We start from the raw sequence: 14557 nt of genomic DNA, 5'->3' as shown, positions 1-14557 counted from the left end.
GCGCCGATGATAAATTAATGCGTTTTTCTAGTACTTAGATGTAATGTACTAATGCTATTGTAGAACCATATAGATACATCACTAAATATTTTCTTTTGTTATGTACACAATCGTGTTTGTTGTAAGTAGGCAGTCGTATTTGTATTCTTTCAATGTATACCAGTCCTATTACATAACTTGTTTATGTGTACGCGTGTGTATCGGCTGGCACACGTGTGTATAAATCTTAGCTTGTGACGTAGAAATAACAAACGAAACACTTTTATCAAAAAGGACGTTTTTAAAAGTTTATGAAGATGAATTTTTAAAACACAGCGTTTAAAAACATCATTAAAAACTAATTTATTTCAAAATATCATCTTTATTTTATGAATTCGTTCTGATGTCAGATGTTTTGTTGCCCGACGCCCTGTGCAGCTGGAGCCGTTATTTATGAGCTTTCAATCTGACCCTTTGTTATAAAAAAAAGGTCACTCCACAAACTCTGTGCACCAATTTCCATTTTTTAATTTTTGTGACATATTCTTTAATATATGATTATTTGCTAATGATTTTTATATGAAATTACGCTTGGTAATTCTTTTATCTTCTGATGTAGACGTCGTAATCGTCTGGAAATGAAAAGTAGGTCACCTTGGCGAGGCTAGCACCCCTGCGATGTGTTTCAGTGAATATTTCGAAAACTTCGATGTATTTGCAAACAAATAATACTCAGAATAATTCTTAACCCTACTTGTGTTTAAACCAGGAACAGATTTCTGTCACAAACTTCTTCAGCAATCTAAAATACGCATTTAGAGGAATTGACATGCAGATCGACTTGACATAAAAATGGCGTATTTTTAGCTAAGCTGTTTGATAGGAGCGGGCCGTTTTCTTTAATATTTCAAATATGTATTAATTTTACAAATAATATGACATCACATTTCGATCATGAATATTCTTATGAAAAATACATGCCTAAATGAACAATATTTTTCCCGTGAATTAATTTATAATTAATTTAGGAAAGTACACCCCTTACAAAAGCATTAGCTCAATCTAATCGTCTTGGTGTGTTTGGGTCCCTCTGAAAACGGGATGTTTTCTCGGCCCCGAAAGCACTTCGGCAGCAGACCGTCGACGAGACAGTTAATGAAGTACCAATGAAATAATCACTAACTCAATGAAGACTGTTAGTTGAAGTTTTCAAATAGAATTTACAAAAATATTGCAAGTAACACCTGTAAAAAACTGAGCGCTGGTGAAATAAATTGGCAATATTATCATTAATTTTTAATGAAGCACGAAATATTACGCATGAAATTAAAGAATAGTCTCTATATCTCCTGTCTCAAACGATGTCAGTTTACACAATTATCATATATTCTCAAAACTTAACCGAAAATGTAACATAGAAACACAATAGTTCCGACAGTGAAATCGAAATACACAACGAGCACCGGATTTCTTGGGGTGTCTTCCACGACGTTCGAGCAAAGTTTATAACACACACGTCATACTGCTAGTTAGTTTCACTTCGCCTAGTGCAATACACAAATACACAAGAACGAAATAATGTCCGACTCCGAAGAAGTAACCACTCCAGCGGCCGAAGAGGCACCTGCCGCTGCCCCTGCAGCTGCTAAAAAGAAGAAAGCATCAAAATCCAAATCTAAGAAACCTTCATCCCATCCAAGATTTAGAGATATGGTCGTTGAAGCCATAGGATCCTTGAAGGAGAGAAGTGGATCTTCGAGACAAGCAATCTTAAAATATATCCGGCAAAACTACAAAGTTGATGGAGCATCGGACAATAATCATTTAAAAATGACATTAAGAGCCTGTGTAAAGAATGGAACTCTAAAACAAAGCAAAGGAAGTGGTGCATCAGGGTCATTTAAACTTGGAGAAAAGGGAAAAGATAAACCCGCAAAAAAAGCTAAAAAACCTGCAGCAGCAGCAGCAACGAAAAAACCAAAAGCAGAGAAAAAGAAAGTTACAAAGCCAAAGAAAAGTAAAGCAAAGTCCGAGAAGAAAGCTAAGGCATCACCAAAAAAGAAGGCAGCGGCCAAACCAAAGAAGTCCAAATCTCCCAAGAAAACAGCCACAAAGTCAAAGGCAAAGAAAGGAAAGGCTGCCAAAAAGTAAAAGTGTTTTGAAAATTGGAAGACTATGTGCATGTGAGATCAGACAATTGTTGAGAGCTCCAAGATGTATTCTCAATACTAACTAACAAATAATACGAAAAATGTTTCACAAAAGAAGAATAATTGTGAATTCAGAACAGATTTCCTGTTAAAAGGACATGCATTTTAGATCTAAAAGGACTTGGGAAGTTGTGAATGTGAGGATGAGATGGTTAAAATCTGGAAATCTTTCAGAAGTGGTAATAAGTATGGCAGTGTAAACAGTGAAATTGTTATGCATGTTTGTATGATAAGGACTTATAAGTTATGTCCAAACAGTATTTCCTGACTATGACTGAGTGCTGAGTCATGCCATTTACTTATTGTATAACAAAATGCCTTCAACAGTTATGATAGTCAAGCATACCAGAATCTTGTTTCTTGAGTAAATGATGAAAAGTGTTCTATATTTCAAGGTACCATAATTTATTAATAAATTTCATTGTTTGACATGTCATTTTACTCCTGAAACATAGAGGTAGGCATGGTTGATAAAAGTCATCATTTAATAATTTCATTGAATCCATTTTGTATAATTGATGGTCAATTCATCATAATCATGTTCAGTATTCCATATAGTTTTTATTTCATTTTCATTTTTTATCTTAAGTTTTCACTTGTTTAATAAAACAAACTTTTTGTTATCAAATATCAATTTGAATGTCTCATTAAATTATTTCAATACATTTTCCTTGTCTAGTCTTCATTTATTTATTCCTCAACATAAAATAATGACATGTTATGTGTTAGGAAATTTTCTCCACAGTAAGATTTCACCCTTTGATTCAAGAACTATATACAGCATAGTAAACTGAAATCAAGATTTGTCCCAAGAAATGTGTATTTAAGATGGTGAAAATTTCCTAGTATCCATAACATCACCTGCATATTAGAATGTTATTCTATTGATGTAGGGAACCAGCCAAGGGAATAAGATGACAAAACTTTTATGAAAAAAAATTGGAAAACTACTTGATGTTTAGTCATGGAATGAAGCAGAAAGATATTTTATTAGGGTTTATTGCCCCGTGAAAAACCTTAATATTTTTTTTCTAGTCCAAGGACACGACCATGTTTGCACAAACTGGTCCATTTCTCAGCTTACTGAAAAGCATGCACTGCTGTCGGAAGTGTCACACCACTTGTCGCAGATCCTCACCAGAGGTTTTATCAGCCTGTGCTTTACTGTACCATTGCACCATAAATCACTGATTGTGATTCTACTTACACATAGGAACTTCTATTTATAGGCATTTAACCACCAAATCAATGACTGAATTAAACATATTCTGAAAAGCAGCTGAATTTTCTGATGTAATTAATGAAAAGGCAAGAAAATGTGAAATTCAAATTATACCTGTTAAAGTTTTTAACAGGAACAATCTCTTGAATATGGGATTTATTCATTGCTTTACACATCTAAAATGAAGATAACCATACATCTATAATACTTGAAAACACAGTAGAACATTGTGTTAAGTTATGGCAACTGAAGAAGTCAGATGACGGATTCAGATGAAAATCAAACAAGGGAGATAACTCTATAACTCAGAAATAATTGTATTCCATGTTTCAGGTACAGTTTGGGGGCCTTGAGGCCATTTGTTGGTTCTAAAAAACATAGGATATCAGGATAAATCAAGGTTATGTACCTGACCAAATATTGCTTACAATGAGTAGCTAGCCCCACATAGTTGAGTAAATAAAATCATAGAATACACATTATTTCTTTAACCTCTTGTGTGACAGATGTTTATCAAGATTTTCATGTCAACAATTCACAAAAATTGTAGTACTTAATACTTACAGTTTCTTTTTTGATTGGCAAAGAATAAGAGCTGTAATTTTTCTCATATCCAACTATAATTTAATGTAATATAAAATCAAACATGTATACATGAATCACTCGTTACCATGTATATTGAGTTCAAACGTGATTTATGAACACCAAGAATAACATAAAAAGGTCGACACTGAATGCCTATCAATGAAATTCTTGGTCCAATAGAACTTTGGAAAATTATATCGAGTCACTTTGGCCTGGAGCTTAATTCAGGTCAATCAACACGTAAGCTTTATTATTTTAAAAAGATAAATTTTTCAGCACGTGTTACAGAAAATTATCTCATGGTTTTTGCCTCTAAATAAATCAAAAGAAACCCATTCCAAAATTAGGAGTTCAATACAAAATGTATGAGTTCTAAGCACTGTAGATAATCATTTTCTTTTGTAACTTTAAAGTCTTTCTTTGCACTTCTAGGAAATCATTCACAAATGATAGACACTGTAAGCTACTTTGTGTTCGATCAGTTAAAAGAATGGAATCCATCTTCAATCACAGCCATCACTTTGATTACCTAATATCACATTACTATTGTCTCATCAGGACTGTTTGTAAGGAACGAGGAGGGTAGTAAAGATTCATGAAATCATGGCCTGTACTTGTCAGTGAAACAGATCCACTCAACTCTGACCTACAACGACAGAAACAGAACAAACTGATATTCAGGAAATAATTTTTATTTCATCAGTTGTTTCCTGAATATGATTGGATTTATCTAAATTCACACACATAATAACTATTATACAAAGAACAAAGTATTTCTTAAGTTATATACATAATACACAATGGAAACTGCTTATTATGATTAATCTATTTTTCCAAAAGAAAATATGATCAGTAGATCATAATAAGTCAGCAAGCTATTTAGGTTGTGAGAATTTGAAATTAGACCATCATTATAGTGAAACCTACTACTACTGGGTAAATGAAATTCGAGATGAAAAACAAGGTAATGTTAATTGATAACTCCATTTCCTAACAATTAAAATCAATGTAAGTTATTACTTATATCAGTAAATTGATTGATGGATATGTCAGCATAGTCATATCAGACTCAAAAAATCTACATTCATTTTTAGTTCTCATTTTAAGAAATGAGTTAAACTGAAGTCAGAATAGATTAATGCATTATTTCAGTACATGTATTTAAAAAATTTCTAGATGTACTATTGTGACCATGAATTGTTCATAATCTTATTTCATCTTGAGACAAAACGTTTTGTAGGTACCATATTATGTTTGATTTCATGACGAACCCTGTAGATCTCACAATAAACTATTTATGTTTGTAGCCTTACCGGTTTAGTATGATGAAGACCAATAAGGAATCTGGTCTTTTAAATGCAACCATGAAAACCTCCTTCTCAGGAACATTACCCTGTATTTCTATTCTCTGTGATCCAGGAACAAGGAATTTACTGAAAAATAATCATGATACTTTTAAACTATACTCAGAAATCAAACCATTCATTCTGAAATCACAAAATCTTGAAAATGCTGATTACAAAGGTACTATTTACATGTTTTGAAATATGCATTTCACTAACTAATGAACTGTAAAAAAGAGATCCCAGAGGGATCTTGGCTCCCATCATTGTCTGATCTTTATTTGCACTTGGAAATTTGGATCTTTTCCCTTCCTTTCTTTTCTCTTCTCAGTTTTGCTCTTAATGATAAAACATGTGAACATGCCTTCACTGAAATAGTGATGATAATCTTTACCAGCCAAATCCAATATGGCTGCCTGGAAGCCTTTTTCCTTCTGATGATCAATCCCAAAATCGAACAGGCAAAAGGAGAGACCAAAAGAACATACATGAAGAAAGAGCAATAACAATCTTTACTACGCGAAATCCAAGATAGTTGTCAGTCAGCCATTTTGTTTTCCTGATCAGTCCCAAACTAAAACAGGCACAGCTAGGGGCCAAAAGAAACCTATACGTGAAATTTGAAAACGATATATACAGTACTTCTGAAGAAATAGTGATTACAAACTTTCAAAATCAAAATCCAGGATGACCACCTTCCAGCCATTTTGCTTTTCTGGTCTGTCTTAAAAACACATGGTACAACCAGAGACCAAGGGGAATCTACATATGAAATTTAAGAGGGATCCATCCTGTTCTTTTTCAAGAAATAGTGATAAAATCTTCATCGAAAAAATCCAAGCTGGTTGCCTCTCAGCCAAATGTTTTTCTAGTCAGTCCCGAATTCAAACGGGCACAATCAGGGACAAAGGGGAACAACCATATGCAATTTGAGAAAAATCTATCCAGTACTTCTAAAGAATAGTGATAACAAAAATTGTTTATGGACAGACGGATAGATGAACGACAGACCACGGATGCAGGACAATTTGAATAGCTCACCATCTGATATAGGATGGTGGGCTAAAATATAAATAAACATTTAAGAAAGACTATTCATGTCCCTGTCATTTCATGAAGATGGCAGAGAGGGGAGAAGGGGATGGGGAGGGGTTGGCATATAGTATTACCCATGTTTGTCCATAGAGTTACATTGCATCCCAGCCTGTCATATCATATCTATCTAATAGCATCATAACATCAAGTTTTACATCTTATCAAGGTATAGAGTACATTTGTCAAGTTCTGCAAATTCAATGCATAATGATAGATACTTGTCATGTTTGAACTAATTCTGATATCAGATCTCGACCAGAGGCCTGCTATTCAGTGATTTTAAGGTCACACATTTAGTTTCAGTACCTGAAGTGGCCCATTGTATAGAACATGGGCTGTTTATAGAATTCATCTTTTTCAGCATTGACAATAATTGGGCTGTCTACAAAATTGCTGACCCAGTTTGGACCTCCTTCCATGTTTAAGGCAATGTTCCAGTCTGTCCATCCTGTTACCCAATGATTCAAATCCTAAAATGAAAGTAGAAAGATTATAAGGAAGCAGTGATAAAAAATAACGTGGAAAAAGGCTGTACATGTATTTATTACAGAATGTTTAAGCTATTCCTACAGTAATTCTAAATCACTTTCATTCATAAATGTTCATGAATGAAACGAAAAGAGAGCTCAGCTCACTATAAACTGTAATAGTAAATGTTGGTTTCCAAAAAAATTAATAAAGGGCCATTACTGTTATAACAGAATACTAGATCATGATTCAGTTAGCAAATGTAGGCTCCAGAAAAAAGTATTACTCTAAAATACTGGATGTTGGATGTGTTCAGAACTAGTGAGAAATCAATCATGCAAGTTTTTCAACTTCAATGTGAAATAAAAACCTAGGGCACTAACCTAATATGTACAGAAAGTTTTGTGGAGTTGGTGGAATGGTTTCAAAGTTGTTGACCAGAAACGAAAGTAAACACTTTTTTTGTTTTTTTTGACTGTGTTTCCATGGTAACACAAAAAATATAACTACAAATTTATAGCATGACCAAATGGCCTCTCACCTCTATGATGTCATGTGCATAGGTTTCCCCTCGGTACCAACTTCCAAGCTGGACATGTTGACCATCCCAAGGCATAGATCCAAGACATGCCTCTGTAGACAGGATGAATTTATCTGGGAATTTTTCGTGAGTAGATGTCAAGACATTTGCTGGTACAATGAAGTCTTGGTACCAATGCACTGCTATTCCTGAGACAAAGTTGGCTGCTTCTGTATTCTTGAACACCTGTGAGTATGATTTTTACCTTATTATCAATATTGCGAGATCTCCATTCAATTTATTACCACTCTTTTACAATACATGTGTATGCTCAATATTTCAACTTTATAATGATTGAGTGCATAATGTTATTTTTTGACACACACATTTCAGCATTATATACTATTAAAACATCTTTTTATATGATTTCAATTACACAGTTGACCACATCTTTGCACGACCATACACCATACAATACAAAAAGGCATATTTTCATAGTCCTACAATGATCATATATCTAAAACCGAACAAAATTTTCAATAAAGAAAGCATCATTGATATAAACACAGTTGTATTATGTGATTCTAAAATATCATCATATTAATAATTTGATAAAGTTCATGTCAAAATGTCTATAAATGTCACTTGAGTAGAAAATAGACAGGCTTTTGTTAAACAAAGGCTGTCAGAGACGGGTTACTCTCCCCGAATGGGACAAAGGTCAATAAGATAGTTATGATTCTTACATATGCACTGCCCTCCTTCTGGTCGAGATCTATGTACCTATGAAGTTTCATGTTGGTACCTCTCAACTTTTAGTGTAATGCTCCAGACAAATTTTAAATATGGAAAGTAACAAAGGGCAATCATTCCTAAATTATACAAAAGAGAGTAATGGTTGTGAATCCGAATTCCAGTACTTCTTTTCCATACAAATGTCTATATCACCTTCATGCTTTAACTGTCCAAATCCGGATACACTATGATAGTATTTGCATACCCATGTCTGGATATTCCCATGTAAATAAACTTTTCAGAGTACAAGAAAGAATTCTTAAGGATGTACTCCTCTGAAAAGTGAAAAAAAAATCAAGATTAAACTTTTCCTTTGTCAGAGATTAAAGTTAAAAATGTAGGAGATAGGGCCAAAACCAGGATGAACAGACACAAAACAAAACTATAGTCCCACTCCATCCCAATCCCCTTTTGGCACTTATATCAGACACAGACATCTGTCTAAATTGTCTAAATGCAATATTAGAGTATCTAGTCAATGCTATAACATTTCCCAACATCACATATAACTTGTTTCTTAATTATGTTCACATAATACAACATGGATCAACAGCATTCAGAGCTCCATAAATCATCTACAACATCTATTTTACATATTGAAAGTTCCTTTAGGATATGTATGGTAGAGAAGGTTCTCAGATAGAGTTTCCTTCTCAATATAATCCTTGCTTCTGAGATCCATAGTGAAAAGGTATATTATAGACAAGAGCACCAACCTCTTCTGCCCATATAGGCAAAAACAGTCTGGTATCATCCATAATCATGATTTTCACATGATCAAACCCAGACTGAACCATTGCAGGGCCGAGATCCATTGCTATGAAATCTCTCTGTGTTTCAGGAGACCAACCCATGGCCTGGAACTTGAAATTAAAGATGTTACCATCTGATGGTTCATTCTGTCCTGTTACACCCCAAATGTCCACTCCATGCTTCTTATACTCCTGCAGAAACCTTAAAACATAGAAACATGAAGCTCAATATGTATTATGTTCTTCAATCATTGGTTGATACCAATGCAAACAAGAGATCCCAGAGGGATCTTGGTGTCCACTATTGTTTGATTTTTATATGCTCTTTGAAACTTGGACCTTTCCCGTCTTTCTCTTCTCTATTTTCACTCTTAATGATAAGACATTTGAATATTCCTTTGCAAAAATAGCAATGATAATTTTTACCTGCCAAATCAACTGGACTGGAAGCCATTTTGTTTCCTCTGATCAGTCCCAAAATCAAACGAACACAAGGAGAGTCCAAAGGGAACATACATATAAATAGTGAGAGACACACGTTCAGTACCTCTTGAGAAATAGCGATAACAATCTTTTCTAGGCAAAATCCAAGATGGCTACCTGTTGATCATTTTTTTTTAAGGTCATTTCCAAACTCCAAGGGACCTAAAGGAACCTATATATGAAATTTGAGAAAGATCTTTAAAGTATTTATGTAGATATAAGTGAAATTTGAGAGAAATCGTTACAGTAGTTAAATACATGAAATTTGAGAGAAATCCATCTCTTAAAGAAATAGCAATTACAAACTTCATTGTAAAAATCCAAGATGGCTGCCTGTTGACCATTTTGTTTTTCTTACCACTCCCAAAATCAAACAGGCACAACTAGGGACTAAGGGGAACCTACATATGCAATTTGAGAAAGATCCATCCCGTACTTCTCAAGAAATAGCGATAACAAAATTTGTTTATGGACAGACAGACGGCAGATGGATGGAGGACAGATGCAGAGCAATGATGATCTGATGATGGTGGGCTAATAAAATACAAGGACATAGTCATCAAGGTCCCTCGCTCATGTTCACTTGTAAAATATATACATTTAAAGTGAGCATGAAAAACTGGCAAAGATATCAGTCAATCAGGCCACAATAACCTCATTAAATATGTGTGTAATTTGCCCATAATCAAACATGAACGAAGGGTTAAGGTATCAAGTCTACCAAGCCAGTCTCATCATAATTCATTTGATCCCTTAAAAGATAACATGTGGAAAGCATTCACTTAGAGTGCCGAAAGATATCAGTCAATCAGGTCACAGCAGTCTCATGAAATATGCATAGAATTTGCCAATACCGGGTAATCAAACCTGAACAAGGAATTAAGGTATTAAGTCTATGAAGCAAGTTTCCTAAATATCTTATCATTTCTTCATAAGAAAATGCGCAGAAAGATATTAAAGAAACCAGCTGATCAGGCCAAAGCAGCATCATGTAATATGCCTGGAATTTGCCATTAATCAAACTTGGGCAAGGGATTAAGATAACAAGTATACCAACCAGGTAACAAAATCCTACCAGTCTTTCAAAAGAGATGCGGAAAGCAGCATCTGGACGGAGGGAAGGAACGCATTTGATAATAACATTGCTGTGATCAAAGGAAGAAGGAAGTGTAAAGAATATTGACAGAGAAAAAAGCTAAGACTTAACTCAAGTCTAACATCCTATAAAGTAGTCTTAAAAGAACTTTTCATCCATCACCTTGACGTTCAAATGAATATCAATCATCTTCCAACATTTTCTCTAAATTTCAACTGATTTTTTTCCATATTGTAGATTACAGAAACCCATGATCTCATTTCATTCACATGTTAAAATATGATATTCATAGTTTATTATATATGTGGTATGTATGTAGCTTTCAATAACATTTGACATATATATTTTGACACTTTCCCTCTAGCAGTATAAAACTATCTTACTGTTAAACACACTCGGTAAAGTCAACCTACTTGACGAAATATGTAGCCCATGCTTTATAGTACTGTCCACCTGGTTTGCCAATCAGTGTACCTCTGCCAGTCATTTTGTTATTGGTCTTCATCCAGGCAGGTGCACTCCACGGACTTCCAAATAAAGTAATGTTCTTTTTACATAACCGTTGGGCAGCAAGAATTATTGGGATCTGCAAAGCAGATATTTCAGAATAAAATCAGGATATTTCTGCTAAATCACTCATATATTTACAATCAATTTTATAACGTAATGTAAACATACATGTTTGTATGGTATAAAAACATGCATACACAATGACATTATTAGTTGTCGTATAATCACAATATGTGCATTTTAAAGCATATAGCATTAATGTGTCTTTGATATCATTCTAATGTCACAGGATAATTTTTTTTAAACAATAGATCCATGAGGAACCTTTATATCATCCCATGTTATGATATTTATTTTTTAAATTGGAATCTTTCCATCCTTTTCTTTCATTTTATTTGCTTTTAATTATAATGTATATGAAACGAGTGATAATCTTTAACTGGCAAATCCAAGATGGTGGCCTTTCAGTCATTTTTTTTTTTTTTACCAGTCTTGAAATAGACGGAACCTACAAATAAATTTTGAGAATGATTCAACAAATATTTCCCCAAAAATAGCGAAAACAAACAATCACCAGCAAAATCAAAGCTATCCAAGCATATGCCATTTTTTCTCAATCCCAAAATTGACAATACAATAATACACAGGATCATGGAAACCTAGATATGACATGAAAGAAAGATCCATTATCTACATCTTAAGAATCAATAACAAACTTTAACTGTCAAAATCTAACATGGTACTTATCAGCCATCATGTCTGATCTGTCTCAGAATTAATAGGGCACTATTAGCGACCAAGGGAACTAGCACATGAAAAATGAGAAAAATCTATTCATTTCTTATTCAGAAACAAGAAACAGTAACCAGATTGCCATCGGTCAGCAATTTTTGAGATCAGTCTCAAAAGTAAAAGAACACTACTAGACACTGAAAACATATACTGTTAATAGATTTTCTTGCAAAATTCTTTAACTAATAACCATGAAAAAAGTTCTCATCATAGATTCAGAATTTAATAGCATAAAACTTATGAATGAATGGCAAACAACTGAATTTGACCTTCAACCATTACATGAAGTAATCTTCTGGAGTCAAATGACCTTGACCTATGGTGCATCAAATGCCATTAAGTATAATCTACTATTGCCATTTCGCCTTGACCAACAGATATGATCAATTAAAATTTTGACTTTGGAATAGTATACGTCCATCTGACCTTAACCTTTTAGATTTCAGGTGAAATAAAAGATATATATACCTGAATGATGTTGATAATCAATCACTTATCATGTGAAAAAGAATGTCTGATTTACTTTATACTTAAAATCTTCTGTTGCAAGTGAAAACTTCGTCAAATTGAGGTCACCAGGCTCATCATCGTAGGAGTAAAGTCGTGTTGAAAAATCACAGCTAGCCATCGGGATACGTCCCAGATTGTACTCTATACCTGGTGAAGTGAATCACAAGGAATATTTAACATGATGTCAAACACATTGAAAAATGACAGAAAGAAGTTTTAAAAAAATTAAATGAAAATTTCATTTAAGCATTCATGTTTTATCAATAAAGGATCTGTCCACTCTCTAAAATACTTTTTCCTCATGATAAAAATGCTGATCAAAATTGGACTAAAACATTATTGTGTAAAATGGTCCAAATGTTTATGTTTATCTTAAAATATGATTACTTAACGTTAATGACTTTGAAATGTCTGGAAATATTTTGACCAAACAGTAAGGACCAATTATGGTAAACTGAAAACCTTAACAAAATTCCATCTCAAAAAGGAGTATTCTATAGCTGCATATTTTTGTAGGTCTTACCTACCTGAATGAGTGGCAAATTAATTACCTTCAGAAGAGAAATAAGACTTTAGTAGCTTTTCCTGAGTGAGTGCAGTCAAGTTGAGAATATTAATCCCAGCAGCATCTGTGAAGGCTCCTCCAAATCCTATTATCTTTTGATAGGTCACATTGCTATTCAATTTTAGTACTACTGAAGAAAAAAAAAATCTTTAAATGACTGTCTTCCCACAATGAATAATACAGACGACTTTGGTTATTTTGAAGTCAGAGGGACCGTTTGAAAACTTCCGAGTTATCTAAGTATTTATTTTAAGTGAGATTGAATGTTTGGAGAAAAGTTTATCAGGACAAAATGTAAAACTTCAAAATAAACAGGGTCTTCCAATTAAAGGAGTTTGAGAAAACGAGGTTCAACTGTAATTGAGATCTTAAATAAACAAAAACAAAAAAAAAAACAACAAGATTTCATGTACCAGTACAGCAATATATTATCCAAATTACGATTATCATTGAGAAAGTATGTTTTCCAGAAAACCTTGAAGTGAAAAAGCAACTTCTGTACATGCAGTTATTAATTTCTAGAAAAGAAGAAATTTAATCCTGTTTAATTTTGATACATACACATATTGGTATAAACTATTAAGCAGTTTTTCAAGTGAACATATTATATACACTGTGTCATTAAGGTCATGTACCCTTTGCTGAAGGTTTTGATGACAGATTTCCAAAGGTCTGATCAAGTCTTTGTCCATATAGAGATGATGTGTAGAGCTTATAGACCCCAGAAGGAGGAGGGGTAATGGAATCTTGCATATCACAGTATGTGGAGTTACACACACATACAAAATTTTCCCCACCGAAGTCCTTCAAGGCACAAGGTGCACTACCTGTAAAGAAATTAATTTATTAAAAAATATTTTAAAGAAAGGTTGATAGGATAATATTGTTGTCTCATAAACCGACTTAAATAACTGATATAGGAAATTTAAGGGCTTAGATAGCAAGAAAGTAGTGTTTCTTTCTTTTAGCCCAAAATTTCACACTGTCTACCAAAACAGTACACAAGTTAAAAATACACATGCATTAAATAACAAATGGTTACCCTATGAACCGCAAAGAACATGTCAATATATTTGACAATCATATATGTTTTTTTTCTTGTAGTTTTAGGTACAATCAGGGACGTATAATACGTATTATATGTCCCTGGTACAATTAAGCTCTGAGAGGTAAGGTCAGTACCACAGGGGTACGTACACTGATTATAATTCTAATAAATCATACAAGGTCTAATCTTTAACTATTCTCAAAAGTTGTACATTTTCTTGCTTAGTTTTGACCTTTATTTAATCAATGACAGATGACTTTACCATATGATAAAATCACAAGGGTTTGTTTCAAATGATATAAAATACGATGTGGGACGCATATATACCATAACCTCATTTAAGTGTATATATGTCACCTTTCTCGTGCATGAATATTATATCTTTTGTAACGAACCTCTGAGGCATAGTAAGGGACCACTGTGAAAAATAAAACTACCTTGCAGCCATATAACACAGTCCAATATCTATCTCTGCAACTGTGTGAAGTACCTACCACGTCCAATATCTAAACTATGTGAGGTACCTACCACGTCCAATATCTAAACTATGTGAAGTACCTACCACGTCCAATATCTAAACTATG

The 14557-nt window shown here is 33.6% G+C and overlaps 2 protein-coding genes across 3 annotated transcripts; one reads left to right on the top strand and one right to left on the bottom strand.

Annotated features, from left to right (window-relative positions):
- The first annotated feature begins 1535 nt into the window (after window positions 1-1535).
- LOC132543102 (histone H1-delta-like) lies at window positions 1536-2854 on the top strand. The gene has a single exon (XM_060206558.1). It carries the CDS (start codon window positions 1558-1560, stop codon window positions 2128-2130), a length of 573 nt encoding a protein of 190 aa, XP_060062541.1. The 5' UTR covers window positions 1536-1557; the 3' UTR covers window positions 2131-2854.
- A 705-nt stretch (window positions 2855-3559) lies between these two features.
- On the bottom strand, window positions 3560-13712 carry LOC132543113 (lysosomal acid glucosylceramidase-like). 2 transcript variants are annotated; one of them, XM_060206573.1, is made up of 9 exons: window positions 13538-13560; window positions 12912-13055; window positions 12374-12507; window positions 10962-11134; window positions 8934-9171; window positions 7444-7668; window positions 6741-6904; window positions 5310-5429; window positions 3560-4642 (listed from the first exon to the last, which is right to left on the bottom strand). In XM_060206573.1, the coding sequence occupies exons 1-9, from the start codon at window positions 13554-13556 to the stop codon at window positions 4540-4542; spliced, it is 1320 nt and encodes a 439-aa protein (XP_060062556.1). In that variant the 5' UTR covers window positions 13557-13560; the 3' UTR covers window positions 3560-4539. The 2 variants fall into 2 exon arrangements, with proteins under 2 accessions (XP_060062556.1, XP_060062557.1); XM_060206574.1 differs by lacking the exons at window positions 3560-4642; window positions 13538-13560 and adding an exon at window positions 13561-13712 and having other exon boundaries at window positions 5306-5429.
- Between the last annotated feature and the right edge of the window lie 845 nt (window positions 13713-14557).

The sequence above is a fragment of the Ylistrum balloti genome, unplaced genomic scaffold (genome assembly GCF_031769215.1).
Source record: "Ylistrum balloti isolate Yb309-2 unplaced genomic scaffold, AGI_CSIRO_Ybal_v1 Utg369740, whole genome shotgun sequence".
NCBI classification, from domain to species: Eukaryota; Metazoa; Mollusca; class Bivalvia; order Pectinida; family Pectinidae; genus Ylistrum; species Ylistrum balloti.
Note: the sequence above shows the minus strand (reverse complement) of the source record. Positions and strands in the feature narration are given on the sequence as shown.